This window comes from Myotis nattereri (assembly GCF_964212035.1).
Source record: "Myotis nattereri genome assembly, chromosome: 12".
Lineage (NCBI taxonomy): Eukaryota > Metazoa > Chordata > Mammalia > Chiroptera > Vespertilionidae > Myotis > Myotis nattereri.
The window spans coordinates 66,774,549-66,800,690 of NC_138087.1; the positions used below are offsets into that span (position 1 = coordinate 66,774,549).

Below are 26,142 nucleotides of genomic sequence, written 5' to 3' on the forward strand. Positions count from 1 at the left end.
GGTGCATGTATTCTTTCTGATTAGTGTTTTGGGATTCATAGGATATATTGCCAGAAGAGCGATTACTGGGTTGAAAGGCAGTTCCATTTTTAATTTTTTGAGGAAACTCCATGCTGTTGTCCACAGTGGCTGCACCAGTTTGCATTCCCAGCAACAGTGCCCTAGGGTTTCCTTGTCTCCACACCCTTGCCAGCAGTTGTTGTTTGTTGATTTATTGATAGGAACCATCCTGGCAGGTGTAAGTTGATATTCCTTTACAAGAAGGAACTTATCCTTATTCTGCACTCATTTCTTTCTTTATTCATTGATATCATTATGGATACATGGATTATTATTCTCTGAGTTATAATACAATACCAGTGTTATTTATTTTGAAACTTTTGGTGTCTTCATTACTTACAAAAATACTAAATGATCACAGGAAGCCAACTGGAAAATATGTATAAAAGAGACACCAGAAGAAAAAATCAGAAGTTAAGAAACTAAAGTAAATTTTTACCACAGGAGATGGGTCAGGAGTGGCACAGAAATAATGGGGAAAGGGGACAGTATAGATGTTCATATAAACCTATAAATTGCAATGTATTTATACATTTTAAAACCCGTGATTTCTGATTGATAGCTCCAATTCTGGTTTGACACCATAGAGTCCTTTCCAGCCTCTCCTTTTCCATGTACAGAGCACCTTTTCCCAAGAGTGAGAGTGAAACCCTTTTCCTCCGTGTTTATTTAGTTCCTGTGTCTTTGGATATATGGTGACTTGTTTCAGAATCTTGAACTCACACCACTGTTAATGATACTCAACAGCTTATAACATTGTTTAGACTATTTTTAATTGTGGGAATATATAGACAAAATTCTGGGTTTAAGAATTGCTTAGGTTATTTATTTTATTTTCGTCTTTAGTCTAATTTTGGAGTTAATTTGAAATATAATTTCAGTTCATTTGTATTGTTTTTATCTATTTTGCTTTATTCACCACCTCTCCTATTTATTTGTGAGTGGCAAAATGCAGCATAGTCAAAACTACATAAAAAACCCGACTCATCTTGCCATCCCTTCTGCCCACCTCCTGTGGGTGAACAATCTCAGTTTCTGATTTATTCTTCCTGTACTTCTTTCAACTCAACTGGGCAGACGCATGTGTATTTCATTCCCCTTCATTGTTACATAAAGAGGAACGTGCTATCGTGCTCTTTTACACATGGCTGTTTTTCATTTAGCAATATATCTGCATATTTCTCCACATTGCTTCATAGATACCTTCGCTTTTATTTGATTCACAGTTGCAAAATACTGAATTGATGTTCTCTAGAGTGTTCTTTAGTGGTCATAAAATGAGATATTGGTGATGAGTGCCCTAAATGCCACTGAATTGTATACCTCAGATGGCTGAAAAGAAAGTAAGAAGTGATATCTGCATACAGCACAGAAAATAATTATAAAACTATAAAAATAATAATGTATGATTAATAAGTTAATTGAGGGAAAATTGAATTTTAAAATATGTATTCAGTTAAAGTGGAGGAATGCGACAGAGGATATCTGTGAAACAGATGTAGCAAATAAAAAACAAAGTAATATGGAAAATATAAATTCAAATATATTATGATTAGATGTTTATAGACAATATTCTCCAGATATATAATAATTGTTGCCATACATAAAATAAGCAAAAACCAGCATTACATTTTTACAAGTGCACACCTGACAGACATAAGGACAAAGAAAAGTTTAAAGTGATGAAAAAGAAATATCATTTAAACACTAACTGTGAGAAAGGTGAATCTTGACCAGCTATACTATACTGGTATCTATATCTCTATCTGTATCTCTATATCTCTATCTGTATCTATTACTATGGATATAAAGTATCTATACAGTTATCAGACGAAGATGAGGTGTTAAGGTAGGACCCACTACTAAAGACTTTTCCTAATTATAAACAAAGTGATTTGATCTTAAATGCATTTTTTAAAAAGTCTATTCCTCTCTTTTTCTAACAACTAGGTTTTTTAGATCATAATTTTCATAGTGTAATTATTCTTACCATGGCTATTGCAGTCAGACAACATGATGTCATTGATTGTGAATTAGGAAGAGATGTGCATAATCAGCTTTAAGCCAGCATATAAAAATCAGTTAAAAAGAAAGAAAGAAAGAAAGAAAGAAAGAAAGAAAGATCACCAGGAGCAGATCATGAGGCTAAATAAGTGAGTCTTCTATAGCATAAAATTTTTAAAACTGCATAAGCAAAAAATCAGACATCTCATAACAGACGGAGACAAACCACAATTATGATTGTGTAACAGGTTTGCATGGTATTTTGCATATCCTATATAATAAAGAGCTAATATACAAATTGACCATCACTCCAATACACAAGATGACCGACCCATGTGGACACAAGATGGCTGCCAAATGATGGTCGGGAGGGGAGGGCAGTTGGGAGGGACCAGGCCAGCAGGGGAGGACAGTTAGGGGTGACCAGGCCAGCAGAGGAGGGCAATTGGGGGCGACCAGGAAAGGAGAGTTAAGGAGGATGAGGCCAGCAGGGGAGGGCAGTTAGAGGTAATTGGGCTGGAAGGGGAGGGCAGTTAGGGGCATATATTCATTCTGATTGGTGTTTTGGGATTCTTAGGATATATTGCCAGAAGAGGGATCACTAGGTCGAAAGGCAGTTCCATTTTTAATTTTTTAAGGAAACTCCACACTGTTGTTCATAGTGGCTGCACCAGTTTGCATCCCCAGCAACAGTGCCCTAGGGTTTCCTTGTCTCCACACCCTTGCCAGCAGTTGTGGTTTGTTGATTTATTGATATGAACCATTCTAGCAGGTGTATGTTGATATTCATTTATAAGAAGAAACTTATTCTCATTCCATACTCATTTTCTTATTTATTCATTTATATCATTACAGATACATGGATTATTATTCTCTGAGTTATAATCCATTACTCATCTTATTTATTTTGAAGCTTTTGGTGTCTTCATTGCTTACAAGGATTCTAAATGATGTCAGAGAAGCCAACTAGAAAATATGTATAAAAGCAACATCAGGAAAAAACCTAGAAACTAAAAAACAAAAGGAAAGTTTACCCACAGGAGTTGGGTCATGAGTGGGGCCGAAAGAATGGGGAAAGAGAACAGTATAGGTGTTCATATATAACCTATAAATTGTAATCTCTTTATATATTTTAAAACCCAGGAGTTTGAATTGATAGCTCCAATTCTAGTTTGACACCATAGAGACCTTTCCAGCCTCTCCTTTTCCATGTACAGAGCTCCTTTCCCCAAGAGTGAGAGTCACTCCCTTTGCCTCCGTGTTTATTTAATTGTTGAGTCTTTGGATATATGGTGAGCTGTTTCAGAATCTTGAACACATACCATAGTTAATGGCACTCTACAGCTTAAAACTTTGTTTAGAGGTGTGTTTTTTTTAGTTGTGAGAGTATATAGACAAAATTCTGGTTTCAAGAATTGCTTAGGTTACTTATTTTATTTTCCCCTTTAGAGTAATTATGATGTTAATTCGAAATATAATTTAGACTCCTTTGTATTGTTTTAATACATTTTGCTTTATTCACCACCTCTCCTATTTATTTTTTTAGTGGCAAAATACAGCATAGTCAAAACTTTACAAATAATTCTACTCATCTCCCCGTCTCTCCTACCCTACCTCCTGTAGGTAAACAGATTCTAAATGATCTCAGAGAAGCCAACTGGAGAATACATATCAGTTTCTTTTTTATTTATTGTTTTATTGTTTTATTGCTTAAAGTATTACAAAGGGTATTACATATGTGCCCTTTTTTTCTCCCCGCCCTTGACAATCCCCTGGCCTCCCCTACCCCATATCAGTTTCTGATTCATTCTTCCTGTGCTTCGTTCTGTTCAGATGGGCAGACACATGTATATTTCATTCTCCTTCATTTTTACATAAAAAGAAGCATGCTATAAATATTCTTTTATACATTGCTTTTTTTCATTTAGCAATATATTCTAATATTTCTCCATGTTGGTTCATAGATATCTTCTTATTTTTCTCACAGTTGAAAAATATTCGGTTGATATTTTATAGAGATTTTTTTATGAGTCATAAAATGAGATTGGTGATATGTGTCCTAAATGCCACTGAATCGCATACCTCAAATGGCTAAAAAGAAAGTAAGTGATCTCTGCATACAGCACAGAAAAGAATAATAAAACAATAATAATGATGTATGATTAATAAGGTAATAGAGAGATAATTGAATTTTAAAACATGTATTTAATTAAAGTAGAAGATGACAAGAGAGAATATATGTAAAACGGATGTATCAAATAAAAAACAGAGTAATATGGAAAATATAAATTCAAATGTATTATGATTACATTAGATGAAAATAGACAAAATTCTCCAGAAATATAAGAATAGTTGCTTTGCATAAAATGAGCAAAGCCAGCATTACATTTTTAACAATGCACACCTCACAGAAGAACAAAGAAAAGTTTAAAATGATAGAAAAGAAATACCATTTAATCGCATACCATGAGAAAGCTGCATCTTGACCAGCTATACTATACTAGTACCTATATCTCTACCTATATCTATATCTGTATATCTATCTATATCTATAGATATAAAGTATCTATACTAATATCGGAAGTAAATGAGGTATTAAGGTAGGACCTATTATCAGAAAAGTTTTCCTAATTATAAATGGAAGTGGTATGCTCTTAAATGCATAATTTAAAAGTCTCTTTCTCTCTTTTTCTAACAGCCAGGATTTGTAGCACATAACAATTTTTATACTGTAATTATTCTTATCATGGCTGATTGCAGTCAGACAAAAATGATGTCAATGATTGTGAATTAGGAAGAGATGCGCACAAGCAGCTTGAAGCCAACAAAAGCCAGCATAAAAAAAATCAGGTTATAAAAAAAGAAAGATCACCAGGAGAAAATCATGATGCTAAATAAGTGGCTCTTCGATAACATGAAATTTTTAAAAATGCATAAGGAAAAAATGACATATCACAAAACAGAAAGAGACAAAACCACAATTGTGATTGTACAAGATGTTTTGCATAGGATTTTGCATATCCTATCTAATAAAAGAGAAACATGGTAATTAGCGTACGACCGCTACCCTTCCCATTGGCTAATCAGGGTGATATGCAAATTAACTGCCAGCCAAGATGGCGGCCGGCAGCCAGGCAGCCCGAAGTGAACATGAGGCTTGCTTGCTTCAGTGACGGAGGACTCCAACGTTCCCGCCTGCCTTGCCGGTCTCTGAGCTTGCAGTTTGAAACATTGTAACAAATATAGAAGCTAAACAAAACCCCAGAAACCTGATTTAGTCAGCCAGGCTTCAGCCAGCAGGACCACAACATTGTTTCAAATACAGAAGGTAAACAAAGGCCAGAAACCTGCTTTCAGCAGCAGAGGCCTAAGGGCTGGAGCCAAGCCTCAGAGCTAAAGCTGGCCCAGAATAAAAAAAAAAAGAAAAAAAGGAGCGGTTGGGAGCTTCAGTCACTTGACAGCCTGAAAATGGCCCCCAGCCCCTCACCCAGACTGGCCAGGCACCCCAGTGAGGACCCCCACCCTGATCCAGGACACCCTTCAGGGCAAACCAGCCGGCCACCACCCGTGCACCAGGCCTCTGTCCTATATAGTAAAAGGGTAATATGCCTCCCAGCATCGGGATCAGTGGAGCCGCGAGGCCTCCCGGCACCGGGGTCAGCGTGATGGGGGAAGCACCCAAACCCCCTGATCGCCCTGCGGCTCTGTGTGTGACAGGGTGTGGCGCCCCAACCCCCCCCCCCCAAAGGCCCTGCTCTGTGTGTGACAGGGTTCAGCGCCCCAACCCCCTGATCAGCCGTGCTCTGTGGGTGATAGAGGGCGGCGCCCCAACTTCCCTATTGGCCCTACTCTGTGAGTGACAGGGGGGAGCTCCTCAACCCCTTGATGGGCCCTGCTCTGTGCGTGACAGGGGGGAGCTCCCCAACCCCCTGATGGGCCCTGCTCTGTGTGTGACAGGGGGAGCTTCTCAACCCCCTGATCAGCCCTGCTCGGTGTGTGACAGGGTACGGAGCCCCAACCGCCCTGATGGGCCCTGCTCTGTGCATGACAGGGGGCTGCGCCCCAACCCCCTGATCTGCCCTGCTCTGTGTGTGACAGAGGGCGGTGCCCCAACTCCCCTATTGGCCCTACTCTGTGAGTGACAGGGGGGAGCTCCTCAACCCCCTGATTGGCCCTACTCTGTGTGACAGGGTACAAAGCCCCAAACCCCCTGATGGGCCCTGCTCTGTGCATGACAGGGGGCAGCGCCCCAACCCCTGATCGGCCCTGCTCTGTGCGTGACAGGGGGTGGCGCCGCAACTTCCCTATCGACCCTGCCTTGAGTGTGACAGGGGGCGGTGCCCCAACCCCCCAATCGGCCCTACCCTGAACGTGACTGAGGGTGGCATCGCAACCTCCCAATCTGCCCTGCTCTGTGCATGACAGGGGGCGGCAACCCAACTCCCCAATCGGCCCTGCTCTGAGCCCGACCAGGGGCAGCACCTAGGGATTGGGCCTGCCCTCTACCATCCGGGAGAAGGCCTAAGCCAGCAGGTCGTTATCTCCCGAGGGGACCCAGACTGCGAGAGGGCACAGGACAGGCTGAGGGGCCCCCTCTCCCCGCCGAGTGCACAAATTTTTGTGCACCGGGCCTCTAGTCCTATATAATAAAAGCCCAGGAACCGAATGGCAGAATGACCAGAACAACCGGTTGACCAGTCACTATGACGCACACTGACAACCAGGGGGCAGATGCTCAATGCAGGAGCTGCTCCCTGGTGGTCAGTGCACTCCCACAGTGGGAGCGCTGCTTGGCTGACCAGGATGAGCGGCGCTTCCACAGCGGGAGCAGCTGCTCAGAGGGCAGGTCCACAGTCGCTCAGCTGACCAGGATGAGCAGCACTCCCACAGTGGCCAATCACCACAGGCCACGCCGCCCACCAGTGCACGAATCCGTGCACGGGGCCTGTAGTCTATATATAAAAGCCTAAGTGACCATTACGACCAGACAACCTGCAAGTAGCTATGATGCGCACTTACCACCAGGGAGCAGATGCTCACTGCAGAAGCTGCCCACTGGTGGTCACTGCACTCCCACGGCTGGCCAATCTCCCATGTTCCCTGCCCCCAGACAGCTGGCCCCCATCAGGATTGGGCAAGATGGCCCTGATCGGCCCTGATCGCCAGTCAGGCTGAGGGGCCCCACCCATGCATGAATTTGTGCACCGGGCCTATAGTATATGATAAGAGATGATGAACAAGCAAAACCTATCAGTTAGGAATAAAAAATTACTAACAGTCCTAGAAGCAAATGTGACCTAGTGCACATATAACAACACTTATACATGACAAGAACTGGGTATTCTATGAAAGTTATATGGAGATGTCGACCATAAAGTAATTTTAGGAGATATACCTCCCTGTGCTCCTGACTGAAACCAGAGGATTTAGAATTTGCTGCTTAAAGAATTTAACCCTATTGACACACATGTCTAAGGCTTGTTTTATATCTCTGTTCCTCAGGCTGTAGATGAAGGGGTTCAGCATGGGGGTAACTACCGTATACATGACAGAAGCAATTATGTCTTTGGAACCCCATGATGAGGAGGAAAAGTAAACACCAGCCACTGTCCCGTAATATAAAGACACCACAGAGAGATGGGAGCCACAGGTAGAAAAGGCTTTAAAGAGTCTCTTAGTGGAGGGCACCCTCAGGATGATGGTCCCTATATGGATATATGAGCCCACAATAATACCAAAAGGCAGAAAGAAAAGCATTCCACCCTCAGTGAATATGACCAGCTTATTCAGGGAGGTGTCTGGACAGCTCAGCTTCAGAAGTGCAGCGAGGTCACAGAAGAAGTGGGTGATGGTATGGTCTGCACAGAAGGACAGTTGGGCCAATAGGAAGGTGTGTAACAAGGCACTGCCACAGGAGAGAACCCAGGAGCCAGCCACCAGCAGCACACACAGCCCCTCCCTCATGATGGTGGTGTAGTGTAGAGGGTGACAGATGGCCACGTACCTGTCATATGCCATCACAGCGAGAAGAAAATTGTCAATACCTGCAAAATGTATGAAAAAATACAACTGAGAAATGCATCCCCCATAGGAGATGGATTGTTGCTGAGTCTGCATGTTCATGAGCATCTTAGGGACAGTGACAGAGGAGAGAGAAATGTCAGAGAAGGCCAAGTGGCTGAGGAAGAAGTACATGGGCGTGTGCAGGCGAGAGTCCAGCCTGATGAGCAGGATGATGAGCAGGTTGCCCAGCACCGTGGTCAGGTACATGCCCAGGAACAGGGTGAAGAACACGCCCTGCTGCCCTGGCGGGATGGGGAGCCCCAGGAGGAGGAACTGGGACACGCTGCTCTGGTTCTCAGGCCTCATGTTCCTCTTGGGTCTGCTGGGGATGAAAGAACAGTGTAAAAAGGTAAAATACTTCCAAGGTGTGATTATGGCCACCACTTTAGGGTCTTCTACTTTCTCCTGGAGAAAAAGACTATCCTTGCATACACATAATCAGCTAGAGCTGCCATAGCAAGCAACACACCCTCAATGCCCAGCATTGTTCTTGTCAAATGAAACTAGAGCAAATTCATTCTTCCTAATTTTTTAATTAGACAGGTTCCTGGCACCGTGCTACTAATTGGAAATGCATGAATAAATGGGACACACAGGACCTCTTCCCTCAGCCCCTGACCCTCTGGGCACCCCTGACAGAGGACTGAGTAAACGTGAAGCTCTGCAGCCAGATTCCTTGTGCTGCAAGTCTGGCCCCACCACTTTCTGGGTGGATGAGTTGAGGGGGTGATTGTCTTCGCCTCATGTTGTGCCACAGTAGCTGGTGATACCAATGTCACTTATTCCCAGAGGATTAAAATTCAAGACACATTAATATCTAGGAACAACGGTGTCTTGTATAAAATAAACACAAAATAATACCCATTATTTTTATCTGAGCTCTCACCCTCTCAAGAGGCATTTCGGAGTGCATATCCTGTCACTGGGTAAATCTTCCGGTGAAACAAGTCTAAATGCACATCCATCTATTTGCCGAGAAATAAACTTACCTCAGTGCATCTATCTCCTTCTGTACCGGGTGCTTCATGCTGGCTCAGAAATGAGGATCCATAGGCAGGAAACACCTGAGACCTGAGATCTGGCAGGTGAGACTGGGGACCCTGAGGGATGGGAAGTGTCTATTAGGATTCACAGTTACCTGACTAACCATCACTGTTTCTAGTACAGATCTTCACATTTATAATAACTGACATTTAGTGAACACTCTGTCAAACCAATACATTTTTGCATTATTGCCTCACTAAATTTTAAATATTCCCAGAAGATAGCTGTTATAAAACTTCATCATATACATACTCAGAAGGAGTGAGAACTATCATAATCACAGAGTTAGTAACTGCTATAGTCTCAGTTCTCTCATGTTTCTTAGATTTATTGGAATCTCTGTTCCTATAATGCTTCTGTTTATCCCTCTCTTTAATTAGACAAAACAGCCAGGACCTTAAGCAATATGGTCTCAGGATTTGAGGGAGTCCTTTTGCTCAGACAGCAGTCATATTCCTACAGCCCAGTAGTTTGCAAATGATTTTCATGTACTTCTGGTTTCAGTCCATCCACCAATGTTTCTTCTGTGTCTGCGAAGTAGGGAAGACAGAGATTTTTGTTCTATTACTCACTACTAACAGGAGTAGTGAGATGGCTTACACAATTTCACATAGATACTGCCCAGCAGGGCCTGGTCTCAAAGGTAGACTTTCTGATCAGCTTTTCACTGGGAAGAGAATTCACCCATTTCTTCCTGTGGGAGGTAGAAAGGTTACGCTAAAGTTGAATGTCAAAATACCCATACTTTTGAGAGAAGAACTTGGCATTAATATGGTGGTTTGTGTGTGTGTAACAAGGTTAAGTAATCCCAGTAAGTAACTAGGATCTCAAACATCTTCTGGAAGAGACCCATTTCAAGGAAAGGGAACAATATAGAAATGGTACCTTGATTCTGTCGGCACCATGAGTGAAAGAGGTGGCTGGGAGACACTCAGTAATAGAGAGGAGAAGCGGCTGCCTGGAGGTCCAGGGGAGTCTTTGGTTGGATAATTTTCCTGTCAGTGTACCAGGTATTGTCTCCTAGCATTCAGGAAATGGAGATTCAGGTGTCATGGCCTCTACAGGCTACAATTTACTAAGTGCTTACAATGTGCTAGAACTTAAGCACCTTTCAGACAAGATTCCATAGTGAGTGTAATTATTCCCATTTGACAGTGGAGGCTGCTGAGCATGTACGACCACAAAGCTATTAAGTGGGAAAAAGACAAAGTTAAGTGTAGCCATATGTGACCTCAGATAGGAGCATTTAGTTTCTAAACTATGTAACAAAGTTGAAGATGAAGTTCAAAAATATTGGGCTTCGGGGATGCTCCTATATTATTCAAATCACTAAAAAATGGCCCCCAACAGATCTTCAAAATGGGCTTTTTTTTTTTTAAGCTGCCTGTGTGGGTTCTAATCTGTAGCTATGGTGAGTCCAAATGTATGAAAGTAAGATGGGGTTTTTTTTGTTTGTTTGTTTGGCCTGTTTCAGTATCTTGGTTTTAAGTCTCCATCCTACATATCTTCTGTGTGAAGGAAGTCAAGGTGTGAGTTTGTACAACACAAGAGCACTCACACACTATCACAGCCACAGCCTTGCCAGATGGAGACTTACAGACTTCCCTGGCTTACACTCCAGCTAAGTAAATACAGCCAGAGTGTGAGTCAACATCACACAAATCTATGCAAAACTCACTCACATGTGTGCAACACAGTTGCACACACATAGCTATCAAGCATCCTCCACCACACACATTGCAGTCACAGGCAGTCACAGATTCAAATCACAAGTGATGCACAAGGTCTTCCATGCAGCACACAGGCAACAAACACAAGAGAAATAAGGCAGACATCGCTGAGGAAACTTTCCGCCTTCTGTGACTTATACATGTCCTCAGTGGAGGCATTCAGTGTGTGAGTAAGTCACACACACACACACACACACACGACTATGGAGATTTCTGGTTCCCTTCTAATCTATACCAGGGCTGTGAGTTCTCATACCTTGTGCTTTGTGCTGTCTCCGGAATCCTCAGTTTCTGTGCAGGAGACCCAGGCTTAAAGGAAAGGGGAATAAACCCTTATGGCCCTAGGACTTTTACAGACTCTCATGTTTGTTCACCAGCTTCAAAACAACAGGCAGAATATCCCCTGTTAGTAACAGAAAGAGACCCCAGAGGGAGGCAGCCCCAGGTCCCTGAGTAGAGCAGCAGTCAATTGAGATAACTGCCCAACTTCCTCCTGGCCCCTTGGGATGGAACATGTTTAGGGGCCAGAGGAGCTGAGCTGTACCTGGAGTCCCAGGAGAAAGTGTTCTTAATGCCAGTGATACCTCGGGCCTCTGGTCAAGTCTCTGGATGGGAAGCAGGATGTACCCAGTTGCCCGTGGCCTCTGCATCACAATTTCAGCTTCTCTGCCCAGCAGTGAATGGCCCAGGCAGTGTACGGGCTTCAGCAAGCTGGCAAAACACTTACACAGACCTCTGTTCCAACACAAAGCCCCTTCAAATGTACTGGTGTCCCCATCCTCTGTAGGGTCCTATAGTGTAGGGTCTGTGCCAGTGATGGCAAACCTATGACACGCGTGTCAGAGGTGACACATGAACTCATTTTTTGGGGGTTGATTTTTCTTTGTTAAATGGCATTTAAATATATAAAATAAATATCAAAAACATAAATCTTTGTTTTACTATGGTTGCAAATATCAAAAAATTTCTATATGTGACACGGTACCAGAGTTAAGTTAGGGTTTTTCAAAATGCTGACACGCCGAGCTCAAAAGGTTCGCCATCACTGGTCTGTGCCTTGTTCAGGGGCAATGGGATTGAGTCTATAGGCTCTGGGAAAAAGATTCTGAGCTCTGTCCCCTTACTAAGAGAGCATGTCTGAGAGATTTATCAAAGATCTCTGAGACCTGGGTCCTTCAAAGTAGGAATAATAATAATACTCTTCAGGTGAGTTTGAGGGATGATTAAATGAGCACATAATGGAAGGTTAATAAATGTTTAGAATTATTGTCAATTTCTGTGTAACACTAAGTATCAGCTATGGCTGAAATAGGCATTTGGTAATGTTGAATGATTCATTTGTTCATTCATTGACACATTCTCTTAAATAATTACTAAGGTTCTCACAAAAGTAAGATACATACTCTGGAGACACAGCAGTGAATAAAACAAACAGAAATTCCTCTTGGAGAGCACACATTCAAGTAGGGGGAGCCGAAAACAAATTTTAATTAAAAATATGGTCGGTAAATGGCAAAAAGTGCTGGGGCACAACAAAAATCAGGGTTGAAACTAGGAACAATCTCAAATGTCCATCAACAGATGAATGGGCAAAAAAGCTGTGGTACATCTAAACAATGGAATACTACTTGCCAATAAAAAGCATGACCTAATGAGCTCAAAGAATGTACCATGTATTGATACATATTAAACATAGATGAATCTCAAAATGCTTATGCTGAGTGAAAGAAGGCAGCAATAAAAGAATATATTCTGTATGACCCCATTTAGATAAACTTCTAGAAGGTGCAAACTAGTTTATGTGACAGAAACAGATCAGTGGTTCCCTTGGGGGACAGAGGTGAGGAGCAAAGAGGCAGCAGGAGGTAGGCTTGGGGAAACTCTGTGGTCCTGACAGCTTGTAGTGATAGCTTAATGGGTGTATACATATGTCAAAACTATCCAAATTGTATACTTTCAATATATTAAATTTTTTATATGTCACTTAAACCTCAAAAAATCTTGGTGTTTTTATTTTTTAAAATGTATCTTTATTAGTTGAAAGCATTACACATATTCCCTTTGTATTTTTTCACATTGACCCCCTCCGTCCCACAACCCTCCTTCCATTCCTTCACCACACTATTGTCTGTGTCCATGGGCTATGCATATAAGGTCCCTGGTTAATCACTTCCCACCCCCGCTCCCCCGCCTTCCCTCTAAGATTTGTCAGTCTGTTCCATGCTTCTATGTCTCTGGATCTATTTTGTTCATCAGTTTTTCTTGTTCATTAGATTCCACATATGAATAAGATCATGTGATACTTACTTTTCTTTTTCTCATTTTTTAAATTAAAAAATTAAATTATAGTTTACGTACAATATTATTTTGTATTAGTTTCACATGTACAGCATAGTGGTTAGACAATCATGTACTTTCCAAAGTGTTCATCCTGATATTTCCTGTACCTACTGGGCAACACACAGTTATTACAATATTATTAACTATGTTCCTTATGCCGTATTTTATATCTTCATGAGTATTTTGTAACTTCGTTTTTTAAAATTTATCTTTATTGTTGAAAGTATTACAGATGTCCCCTTTTTCCCCATTGACCCCCCTCCACCCCAATGCCACCCCCTCCCCATGCCTTCAGTGCTCTCCTGTCTGTGTCCATGGTTATGCATATATGCATATTAGTTCTTTGGTTAATCTCTCCCTGCCCTCTCACCCCCTTTTCTCTGAAATACGTCAGTCCATTGCATGCTGGGTCTCTTTTGTTCATCAGTTTGTTTTGTTCATTAGATTCCAGGTATAAGTGAGATCATGTGTTGCTTGTCTTTCTCTGACTGGCATAACACTCTCCAAGTCCCTCCATACTGTCTCAAAGGTTAAGAGACCCTTCTTTTTACAGATGTATAGTATTCCATTCTGCAAATGCACCACTGTATTTTTTATCAGTTTACATACTGATGGCCATTTGAGTTGTTTCCAGATCTTAGCTATTGTAAATAATGCTGCTATGACCATGGGGGTGCATATATTGGTTCTGGTTGGTGTTTCAGACTTCTTAGGATATATTCTGAGAAGTGGGATCATGGGGTCAAATGACAGCTCCATTTTTTATTTTTTGAGGAAACTTTAACTCTTTTCCATAGTGCTTGTACCAGTCTACATTCCCACTAACAGTGTACTAAGGTTCCTTTTTCTCCACATCTTTGCCAGTACTTGCTGTTTGTTGATTTATTGATGATGTCATGCTGGCAGGTGTGAGGTGACATCTCATAATGGTTTTAATTTGCATATCTCAGATGATTAGTGATATTGAACATTTTTTCATGTGTCTGTTGGCCATCTGTGTGTCCTCTTTGGAGAAGTGTCTATTCAGGTCCTTTGCCCATTTTTTAACTGGATTGTTTGTTTTCCTGGTTTTGAGTTGTAGACATTATTTACATATTTTGGAAATTAACCCCTTATCAGATGTATTATTGGCAAATATGTTCACTCATACAGTGGTTCCCTTTTCATTATGTTGATGGTTTCTTTTGCTGTGTAAAAGCATTATATTTTCACTAGAGGCCCGTTGCAGGAAGATTCCTGCAAGAATAGGGCTTCCTCAGGCGTATTCCTGCAAGAACAGGGCTTCCTGAGGCCTGAGTGAAGCAGAGAAGGGAGCAAAGCTGGAGGTGGGCTTCGCTCCCTCCCGTCTCCGCCACTACAGCTCCCTCCCTTCCCTGCCACTTGGCTCCCCCCTTCCCCGCTGCCTCGGTTCCCTCCCGTGTCCGCTGCCTCAGCTACGCTCCCCTCTCTGCTACCTCCGATCTCTTCCCTTTTCCGCCACTTGGCTCCCTTCTGCAGTGCTTGGCTTCCTTCTACAGTGTCTTCAGTCTTTGCTGGGTGCCTGTGTATGCAAATTAACTGCCATCTTTGTTGGGTTAATTTGTATACTCTTCTGATTGGCTGGTGGGTGTCCCAAAGGTATGGTCAATTAGCATCTTTGTCTTTTATTAGTGTAGATGTAGCCCCATTGTTTATTTTTTCCTTTCTTTCCATTGCCCTAGGACAGTGGTAGACAAACTGCGGCTCGCTAGCCACATACGGCTCTTTGGCCCCTTGAGTGTGGCTTTTCCACAAAATACCATGTGTGGGCGCTCATGTACAGTGCGATTGAAACTTCCTGGCCCATGCGCAGAAGTTGGTATTTTGTGGAAGAGCCACACTCAAGGGGCCAAAGAGCCACATGTGGCTCATGAGCCGCAGTTTGCCGACCACTGCCCTAGGACATATATCAGCAAAAATATTGCTATGAGAAATGTGTCAGATTTTGTTGCCTGTGTTTTCTTCTAGGATTTTTATGGTTTTTACGACTTACATTTAAGTCTTTTACCCATTTTGAGTTTATTCTTGTGTATGGTGTAAGTTGGTGGTCTAGTTCATTTTTTTGCATGTATCTGTCCAATTTTCCCGACACCACTCATGAAGAGATTGTCTTTACTCCATTCTATGCTCTTCCCTCCTTTGTCAAATACTAATTGACTAGAAAGCCATGGGTTGACTTCTGGATTCTCTGTTCTGTTCCATATATTCTATATTCCTGTTCTTATGCCAATGACAGGCTGTTTTGATTATAATGGCCTGATAGTATAGTTTGATATCGAGTATTGTGATGCATCCAACTTTGTTCTTTTTTCTTAAGAATGCTTTGCCGTAACTGGTTTGGCTCAGTGGATAGAGCATCGGCCTGCAAACTGAAAGGTCCCAGGTTTGATTCCGGTCAAGGGCATGTACCTTGGTTGCGGGCACATCTCAAGTAGGAGGTGTGCAGGAGGCAGCTGATCGATGTTTCTCTCATCGATGTTTCTAACTCTCTATTCCTCTCCCTTCCTCTCTGTAAAAGACCAATAAAATATATATTTTTAAAAATGCTTAGGTTCTTGGGGTTATTTTGGTTCCATATAACTTTTTGGAATATTTGTCCTAGATTGGTTTGGGTACTATGGACATTTTAATAATGTTAATTTTTCAGATCCGTGAACAAGATATATGCTCCCACCTATTTGTATCTTCCTCAATTTCTTTTTTTTCCTTTCTTTTTTAAAAAAATCTTTATTGTTTAAAGTATTACATATGGCCTCTTTTTTCCCTATTGACCTCTCCTAGCCCACCTGCACCACCATCACCACCACCCCCGACCCCAGGCCTTCACTACTCTAATGTCTGTGTCCATGGATTATGCATACAATTTCATTGGTTGATCTTTTCCCACCCACTCCAACTCTCCTACCTTCCCTCTGAGGTATGACAGTCTGTTTGATGCTTCTGTGTCTCTGGATCTATTTTTGTTCATCAGTTTATGTTGTTCATTATATTTCACAAATGAGTGAGATCATGTGATATTTGTCTTTCTCTGATTGGCTTATTTAGCTTAGCATAATGCTCTCCAGGTCTATCCATGCTGTTGCAAATGGTAAGAGTTCTTTCTTTTTTAGAGCAATGTAGCATTCCATTGTGTAGATGTACCACAGCTTTCTAATCCACTCATCTGCTGATGGTCACTTAGGCTGTTTCCAAATCTTAGCTATTGTAAATTGTGCTGTTATAAACATAGGGGTGCATATATCCTTTCTGACTGGTGTTTCTGATTTCTTGGGATATATTCCTAGAAGTGGGATTACTGGGTCAAATGGTAGTTCCATTTTTAATTTTTTGAGGAAACTCCATACAGTTTTCCACAGTGGCTGCATCAGTCTGCATTTCCACCTGCAATATATGAAGGTTCCCTTTTCTCCATATCCTCACCAACATTTGTCATTTGTTGATTTGTTGATGATAGCCATTTTGACAGGTGTGAGATAGTACCTAATTGTCATTTTGATTTGCATCTCTCGGATAATTAGTGACTTTGGGCATTTTTTCATATGCCTTTTGGCTTTCTGTATATCCTCTTTGGAGAAGTGTCTATTTAGGTCCTTTGCCCATTTTTTAATTCAATTGTTTATCTTCCTTTTGTTAAATTGTATGAGTTCCCTATAAATTCTGCAGATTAACCCCTTATCGGATGTATCATTAGCAAATATGTTCTCCCATGCAATGGGTTCTCTTGTTATTTTGTTGATGGTTTCTTTTGCTGTGCAGAAACTTTTTATTTTGATGTATTTTCATTTGTTTATTTCTCCTTAGTTTCTATTGTCCTAGGAGATGTATCAGGAAACACATTATTGCTATGAGAGATATCTGAGATTTTGCTGCCTATTGTTTGTTCTAAGATTTTCATGGTTTCATGTCTTACATTTAAGTCTTTTATTCATTTTGAGTTTATTTTTTGTGTATGGTGTAAGTTGGTGGTCTAATTTCATTTTTTTTTTGCATGCATCTATCCAATATTCCTAAAACCATTCATTGAAGAGACTATCTTCACTCCATTTATGCTCTTGCCTCCTTTGTCAGATATTAATTGAGCACAATAGGCCTTATGTTTTTATTATTTATTTACCACAAGAAAAAGTCAAGAATTGTTATATTTTTTTTAAATTGTTTTTACTGTTTCACTATATTACTGCTGTATATCTGCTCCATGTGAGTGACATAGGTGCTTATGTATATGGGTTCTGACTTACTGCGAAAACCACATTACATTACTTCGTGCCATAGGAACGGATCTCTGATGTAACCTGAAGACCAACTGTAACCACAAGAAAGCTGCATCTTGACTATACTATATTGTACTGTACTATACTATACTATACTATACTAGTACCTATATCTCTATCTATATCTCTATTTTATCTATTTCTGTATATGTATCTATACCTATCTCTATATATAAAAGGCTAATATGCAAAGTGTCCTCTCGGGAGTTCAACCAGGTGATGGGGAGTTTGATTGCTTGCTATCATGTGTGCTGATCACTAGGGGACGGCGTGGAATGAAGGAAGGACCCGGCCAGCATCTGGTAGGCCTTGATTGTCCCTGATTGCTGGCCAGGCCTCAGGACCTTACCCATAAATGAATTTCATGAACTGGGCCTCTAGTATTTATATAAAGTATTTATATTAATATCAGAAGTAGATGAGGTATTAAGGTAGGAACCCATTACAACAAACTCTTCCTAGTTATAAAACTAGTGGTGTGCTCTTAAATGCATTCCTAAAAAGTCTCTTTTTCTAAAAGCCTTGCTTGGTAGCACATACCTATTTTTATAGTATAATTATTCTTATCATGGCTGATTACAGCCGGCCAACATAATTAGCCAGAAGCCAACAAAAGACAGCATAAAAAAAATCAGTTCAAAAAAAGGAAACATCACCAGGCACAGATCATGATGCTAAATAAGTGAATGTTCTACAACATAAAAACATTAAAAATGGGTGGGAGTGAAAGCAAAGCCTGGCTCAGAGTAACAGAAGCACGGCGGCTGCCGAAGGTTTCTCTGGCCAGTGGCTCTCCCTCCAGTCTACAGTATGAGGAATATCTTTGCAAACCTCTTCAAAGGACTTTTTGGCAAAAAAGAAATGCGCTTTCTCATGGTGGGCCTGGACGCTGCGGGGAAGACCACCATCCTGTACAAACTGAAACTGGGTGAGATCATGACCACCTTCCCCACCATAGGATTCAACGTGGAGACTGTGGAGTATAAGAACATCAGCTTCATGTGTGGGACGTGGATGGCCAGAACAATATCTGGCCTCTGTGGCACCACTACCTCCAGAACACACAAGGTCTCATCTTTGTGGTTGACACCAATGACCAATAGCATGCGAACAAGGCTCAAGAGAAGCTTATGTAGATGCTGGCAGAGGATGAGCTCAGGGATGCTGTCCTGCTCGTGTTCGCAAACAAGCAGGACCTCCCCAATGTCATGAATGCAGCTGAGATCACAGACAAGCTGGGCCTCCACTCCCTGCGCTACAGGAACCAGCCCATTGAGGCTACCTGTGCCACCAGTGGGGATGGGCTCTATGAGGGACTGGACTGGCTGTCCAATCAGCTCCGAAACGAGAAGTGAGCCGAACTCCTCTCTTCCCCCTCATTCCCTCCTTAACCCTGCTTTCTTCTCACGTGGGAGATGTGCCCCTGTGGTGTGAGTGCCAGAAGCTGTCTCCATGGTCGGTCCCAGTGTGCTTCATCATGCTGTACATGTGCAGACGCAGCCTGCAACTGGGTTTTTATTTAATGTAAATAGTTCTTGTTTCCAATGAGGCAGTTTCTGTACTCCTAAGCAATATTACTTAGATTTTCTTATTGTAAAAAATAAAAATAAAAATAGCAGAATCAACCCACTGTTTATACTGAGAAGGGATTTTGGGCACCTAGGGCAGGGCCTCTAGGAGTTACTGTGAGATCACCTCAACGCTCCTCTTCAGGGCTTTAAATCTGTGTTGAGATCCATTTTGGTGGTTGGTTTTTAACCCAACCTCAGTACATTTTTTATAGTATAAATACAAGGTAAGGAGACACTTTAACACGGAGAAGGGAGAAATGTTCCTAGTGTGGGTTCTGCAGTAATGGTTTGAGTCCAGGTTGCCTGTGGTCTGTGTCCCATCTGGAGCGTGGAGTGAGCAGAACCAGCCACAATACATTCTGCATGGTCACTTATGGTTCCTGATTGGCTTTCTCTCGCTGGGTCATCTGCATCCCATAGCATTCGTGCTCTACCTGTGCTTACACCACTGCCTATGGGGGTGGGCTGGGGCTGCGGCCACCACTCAGACCCCTTTGAGGGACCCCAGCCTTCCCTTCGGTCAGTGTGGATCAGCATAGGGGCTTTGGTGGGACCACTCAGGCCAGAACAGGAGGCCGCCATGGTCCCTTCACACACTCACTTGCGTCAGGTTGTCTTGGTCTCACCAGTAGGAATGCAGACAGGTGACCAGTCACCTTAGAGCCTAACTCCTCAGAGCCCCGTCCACATGTGCTTTCACTCCCTCAGCCTGCAAGGGCCAGATTGACATCAAAAACAACAACCTCTACATTTTTCTTTTGTATTTTGATAAACACTGAAGAACATAGAGCTGTTAAAATTTAGCTTGGGGAAAATCTCAGAACTGGTACATCTGGTGTCCTGGAACCTCTTGCTGCTTTCAATACATGAAAAAAAAATATGTTAAAAATGCATAAGTAAAAAAATGACATATCTCAAAACAGAAAGAGACAAACCTGCAATTATGATTGTGCAACTTGTTTTGCATAGGATTTTGCGTTTTCTTATATGATGAACAAGCAAAAATTATCAATTCGGAATGAAAAATTATTAACAATGCAAGTAGCAAACATGAGCTAGTGCACTTATAACAATGCTTATACATGAGAAGAGAATGCATATTCTAGGAAAGTTATATGGAGGTGTTGACTACACAATAATTTTAGGAGATCTATCTCCCTATGCTCCTGACTGCAACATGAGGATTTAGTATTTGCTGCTTAAAGAATTTAACCCTATTGACACACATCACTAGGGCCTGTTTTATATCTCTGTTCCTCAGGCTGTAGATGAAGGGGTTCAGCATGGGGGTAACTACTGTATACATGACAGAAGCAATTATGTCTTTGGAACCCCATGATGAGGAGAAAAAGTTAACACCTGCAGCTGTCCCATAGTATAAAGACACCACAGAGAGATGGGAGCCACAGGTAGAAAAGGTTTTAAAGAGTCGCTTAGCAGAGGGGACCCTCAGCATGATAGTCCCGATACGGATATAAGAGCCCAAAATAATACCAAAAGGCAGGAAGAAAAACATTCCTCCCTCAGTGAAAATCATCAGCTTATTGAGGGAGACATCAGAGCAGCTCAGCTTCAGGAGCGCTGTAAGGTCACAGTAGAAGTGGGGGATGGTATTGTCGGCAGAGAAGGACAGTCGGACCAAGAGGAGAGTGTGCAACAAATCATGGACACAGGAGAGAATCCAGGAGCCAGCCACCAGCAGCACACACAGCCCCTCCCTCATGATGGTGGTGTAGTGTAGAGGGTGACAGATGGCCACGTACCTGTCATATGCCATCACAGCCAGAAGGAAATTGTCAAGACCAGCAAAAAGTATGAAGAAATACATCTGAGAAATGCATCCCACATAGGAGATGGATTGTTGCTGAGTCTGCATGTTCATGAGCATCTTAGGGACAATGACAGATGAAAGAGAAATGTCAGAGAAGGCCAAGTGGCTGAGGAAGAAGTACATGGGCGTGTGCAGGCGAGAGTCCAGCCTGATGAGCAGGATGATGAGCAGGTTGCCCAGCACCGTGGTCAGGTACATGCCCAGGAACAGGGTGAAGAACACGCCCTGCTGCCCTGGCGGGATGGGGAGCCCCAGGAGGAGGAACTGGGACACGCTGCTCTGGTTCTCAGGCCTCATGCTGCTCTTCTGTCTGCTGGGGATGAAGAAGGTGTGGGAATCTCAGGAAATTAAACATGATGACCAGGATCATCACATCTCATACTCTCATTTTGGGGGGAAAACCATTTTTAAATATGTTCATATTAATTTCTCATATCTGTGAATGTATAAAACTTCCCTTCATTGTAGTCTGGCTCCAGGAAAACATTGAACCCCAAAGTAGTAAATAGACATTATCACACCAGGGCATGAGGGTGTACACACACACACACACACACACACACACACACCGTTGATTTGAGGATTCCAGTCACTGGCACCACTTTTCCATCCTAATGGACGGATGGTCAGTGTGGTGTTCAACTAATAAATACTCATATACATACACACAAGTCACAAGTAAAACACAAAGTGAGATATACACAACACACAATGATGCACCACTCACCCACAAACACACTCTCAATGCACATCAACACAGGTGACTCATGACACACCTGGAAAACACTCAACTCACCAATATACATAACTCTGCACTATACACCGACATCACCAAAACTCACAAGGCCACAAATAATTCAAAAATCCCACAAGAGCCCTAACCGGTTTGTCTCAGTGGATAGGGCGTCAGCCTGTGGACTGAAAGGTCCCAGGTTCGATTCCGGTCAAGGGCATGTACCTTGGTTGCGGGCACATCCCCAGTAATGGTAACTCCATGCTGTTGTCCACAGTGGCTGCACCAGTTTGCATTCCCAGCAACAGTGCCTTAGGGTTTTCTTGTCTCCACATCCTTGCCAGCAGTTGTTGTTTGTTGATTTATTGATAGGAACCATTCTGGCAGGTGTAAGTTGACATTCCTATATAAGAAGAAACTTATCCTTATTCTGCACTCATTTCTTTCCTTATTCATTGATATCATTATGGATACATGGATTATTATTCTCTGAGTTATAATACATTACCAGTGTTATGAGGGTGTGCAGGAGGCGGCTGATCGATGTTTCTCATCGATGTTTCTAACTCTCTGTCCCTCTCCCTTCCCTTCATAAAAAATCAATAAAAAATATTTTTAAAAAATCCCACAAGAAACACACACCAGCAACACACATACAAACCCAGCCACACTCAGTACAACAAGCAGCACACATCCTCCTCCTTACCATCTCCTTCCTGGGGAAGCAGTCAGCATGGAGCAGTTAAGCCTGTTCAGTCATAGGCACATCATTAACCCAGTAACAATACCCCATGCATGTGGTCACACACATGATAACAGACAGAGAAAACCCAACAACACACCTTCCTGTTCTCACAGATGAGTGTGTCCCCTATAAACAGAGCTCACACATGCTGCTAAGCAGAGTTGTGAGCCCTCACTGTGCTGACCTTGGTTCCTTGTAAGGTCGGCATCTTCCTGTCCAGTTGCAGAGACAACAGTCTCACTCCCAGTGCTCAGCTGTGATGCCAGTGTTTACGATCACAGACATGAATCAGGAGTCCCTCACCACATGCCAGGAGGTGACGTGTCTGTTTCTCTGCACACCCTAAACAAGACTGTGGATCAGATACCTAGAAAACACACACACGCACACACACAAATATAAGACAACACGTACCCAAGCATACACAATACATACACACACACACACAGTCATGGACACAGGGTTTCATACATGAACCCGCTAGCACACAGGCAGGTCCATTTTCAAGGGCAGATTTCCAGCTCCTCTCACCTGGGCTCCTCATTGATGAGGTCAGACACCTTCTGCTCCAGACTGCTGTCCATCTCCTCAGGTTTTCTTCAGGAGACCTAACATCAGACACACAGAAGCAGTATCTGTGGCCTTGGCCCTTCAACAGACTTTCATTTTCCTTAACCAGCTCCAGAGAAATGAGTCCACAGATGACACTTAACTGCTAATGAGAGACTGCAGCCAAGTCCCCAAGCTTGTGGCTGATTTCTGACTGCCCTTTGGGAGCTGAGTGTCCAAGTGCCAGAGGGACTGGGGTCCTAGGGGACAGTGTCCCTAATTCCAGTCATGCCCTGGACTGCTTTGTCCTTGGACATCACTCCACCTGGGACAAAGTTTTTTCAACTTTTTATTTTGAAATGATTTCAAAGATATAGAAAAGTTGTGAAAATGGTTTCAAGGAAACCTGGACAGGCTTCAGGCAGATTCCCTAATAGTTAACATTTTATGATGTTTATGATGTTCTATGTGTGTGTGCATTTATACATATATGTTTCACACTTTGTTTTCAGCATATATACCACATTGTATATAATTAGAAGGCTTGTGATATTAATTTTTCCAATTACTAGAGTTTTTATCTTTGATCAATTGGTTAAGGTGGTGTCTGCACTAAAATGTTACCATTTTTAAAGTTACTCTTTTAAATTTGTAATTAATAGGTATCATTTGGGTAGTTATTGTGATACTATAACATTAACATTTTTCTTATTAAAATCTCACCCACTATATTTCACATCCATTGCTGATGTCTACATGGCAAATATGGTGGTCTAACGGTGAGTTTTCTAATTCTATAATTTCTTCTTTCTTTTTAGTTGTACTTTTTTCTTTTTATGAATAAAATGTTAATGTTGACATTATTGCAGACTTGCCCCTTGTCCCTTCTCCTCTGTCTTTTTTGCCTTCCTTACACTATTGTTTATGTCCATGAGGTATGCAAATATGTTCTTCAGCTAATACTTTCAGCTTCTTTATCTGGTCACCCCAAGCCTTCTCCCCTCTGGTTTCTGCCTTTCTGTTCTATGTATCCATGCTTCTGATTCCATCTTGTTCATCAGTGTGTTCATTAGACTCCACATATCAGTGAGATCATGTGGTATGTGTCTTTCTCTGACTTGCTTATTTTGTTAACATAATACTCTCCAGGTCCATCTATGCTGTTGCTAGGGTAAGAGTTCCTTCTTTTATACAGCCATGTCCTATTCCATTGTGTAAATGCACCACAGCTTTTTTATCCACTCATCTGCTGATGGGCATGTGGGCTGTTTTCAGATCTTTTTTTTTTTAATATATTTTATTGATTTTTTACAGAGAGGAAGGGAGAGAGATAGAGAGTTAGAAACATCGATGAGAGAGAAACATCGATCAGCTGCCTCCTGCACACCCCCTACTGGGGATGTGCCCGCAACCCAGGTACATGCCCTTGACCGGAATTGAACCTGGGACCCCTCAATCCGCAGGCTGACGGTCTATCCACTGAGCCAAACCGGTTTCGGCTGTTTTCAGATCTTAACAAATGTGAATAGTGTTGCTATGAATATAGGGGTGCATGTATTCTTTCTGATTGGTGTTTTGGGATTCATAGGATATATTTCCAGAAGAGGAATCACTGGGTTGAAAGGCAGTTCCATTTTTAATTTTTTGAGGAAACTCCATGCTGTTATCCACAGTGGCTGCACCAGTTTGCATTCCTAGCAACAGTGCCCTAGGGTTTCCTTGTCTACACACCCTTGCCAGCAGTTGTTGTTTGTTGATTTATTGATAGGAACCATTCTGCAGGTGTAAGTTGATATTCCTTTACAAGAAGGAACTTATCCTTATTCTGCACTCATTTCTTTCTTTATTCATTGATATCATTATGGATACATGGATTATTATTCTCTGAGTTATAATACAATACCAGTGTTATTTATTTTGAAACTTTTGGTGTCTTCATTACTTACAAAAATACTAAATGATCACAGGAAGCCAACTGGAAAATATGTATAAAAGAGACACCAGAAGAAAAAATCAGAAATTAAGAAACTAAAGGAAATTTTTACCACAGGAGATGGGTCAGGAGTGGCACAGAAATAATGGGGAAAGGGAACAGTATAGATGTTCATATAAACCTATAAATTACAGTCTATTTATACATTTTAAAACCCATGATTTCTGACTGATAGCTCCAATTCTGGTTTGACACCATAGAGTCCTTTCCAGCCTCTCCATTTCCAGGTACAGAGCTCCTTTCCCAGAATGAGAGTGAAACCCTTTTCCTCCGTGTTTATTTAGTTGCTGAGTCTTTGGATATATGGTAACCTGTTTCAGAATCTTGAACTCACACCACTGTTAATGATGCTCAACAGCTTATAACATTGTTTAAACTATTTTTAATTTTGGGAATATATAGACAAAATTCTTGGTTTAAGAATTGCTTAGGTTATTTATTTTATTTTCGTCTTTAGTCTAATTTTGGAGTTAATTTCAAATATAATTTCAGTTCATTAGTATTGTTTTTATCTATTTTGCTTTATTCACCACCTCTCCTATTTATTTGTTAGTGGCAAAATGCAGCATAGTCAAAACTACATAAAAAACCCGACTCATTTCGCCATCCTTCTGCCCACCTCCTGTGGGTGAACAATCTCAGTTTCTGATTTATTCTTCCCGTGCTTCTTTCAACTCAACTGGGCAGACGCATGTGTATTTCATTCCCCATCATTGTTACGTAAAGAGGAACGTGCTATCGTGCTCTTTTACACATGGCTGTTTTTCATTTAGCAATATATCTGCATATTTCTCCACATTGCTTCATAGATACCTTCGCTTTTATTTGATTCACAGTTGCAAAATACTCAATTGATGTTCTCTTGAGTGTTCTTTAGTGGTCATAAAATGAGATATTGGTGATGAGTGCCCTAAATGCCACTGAATTGTATACCTCAAATGGCTAAAAAGAAAGTAAGAAGTGATATCTGCATACAGCACAGAAAATAATTATAAAACAATAGAAATAATAATGTATGATTAATAAGTTAATTGAGGGAAAATTGAATTTTAAAATATGTATTCAGTTAAAGTGGAGGAATGCGAGAGAGGATATCTGTGAAACTGATATAGCAAATAAAAAACAAAATAATATGGAAAATATAAATTCAAATATATTATGATTAGATGTTTATAAACAATATTCTCCAG

The 26,142-nt window shown here is 41.6% G+C and overlaps 2 protein-coding genes and 1 pseudogene across 3 annotated transcripts; 1 reads left to right on the plus strand and 2 right to left on the minus strand.

Annotated features, from left to right (window-relative positions):
* Positions 1-7,446: 7,446 nt before the first annotated feature.
* On the minus strand, positions 7,447-8,433 carry LOC308527764 (olfactory receptor 1J4-like; the record flags this gene model as incomplete). The annotated part of the gene is made up of 1 exon (XM_081103162.1): positions 7,447-8,433. One exon carries the CDS (start codon positions 8,431-8,433, stop codon positions 7,447-7,449), a length of 987 nt encoding a protein of 328 aa, XP_080959288.1.
* A 9,907-nt stretch (positions 8,434-18,340) lies between these two features.
* Positions 18,341-18,885, plus strand: LOC308527929 (ADP-ribosylation factor 1-like; annotated as a pseudogene). The gene has a single exon. The product of its transcript is annotated as an ADP-ribosylation factor 1-like (transcript).
* Positions 18,886-20,251: 1,366 nt separating this feature from the next.
* LOC308527904 (olfactory receptor 1J4-like) lies at positions 20,252-21,229 on the minus strand (the record flags this gene model as incomplete). The annotated part of the gene is made up of 1 exon (XM_081103338.1): positions 20,252-21,229. One exon carries the CDS (start codon positions 21,227-21,229, stop codon positions 20,252-20,254), a length of 978 nt encoding a protein of 325 aa, XP_080959464.1.
* Between the last annotated feature and the right edge of the window lie 4,913 nt (positions 21,230-26,142).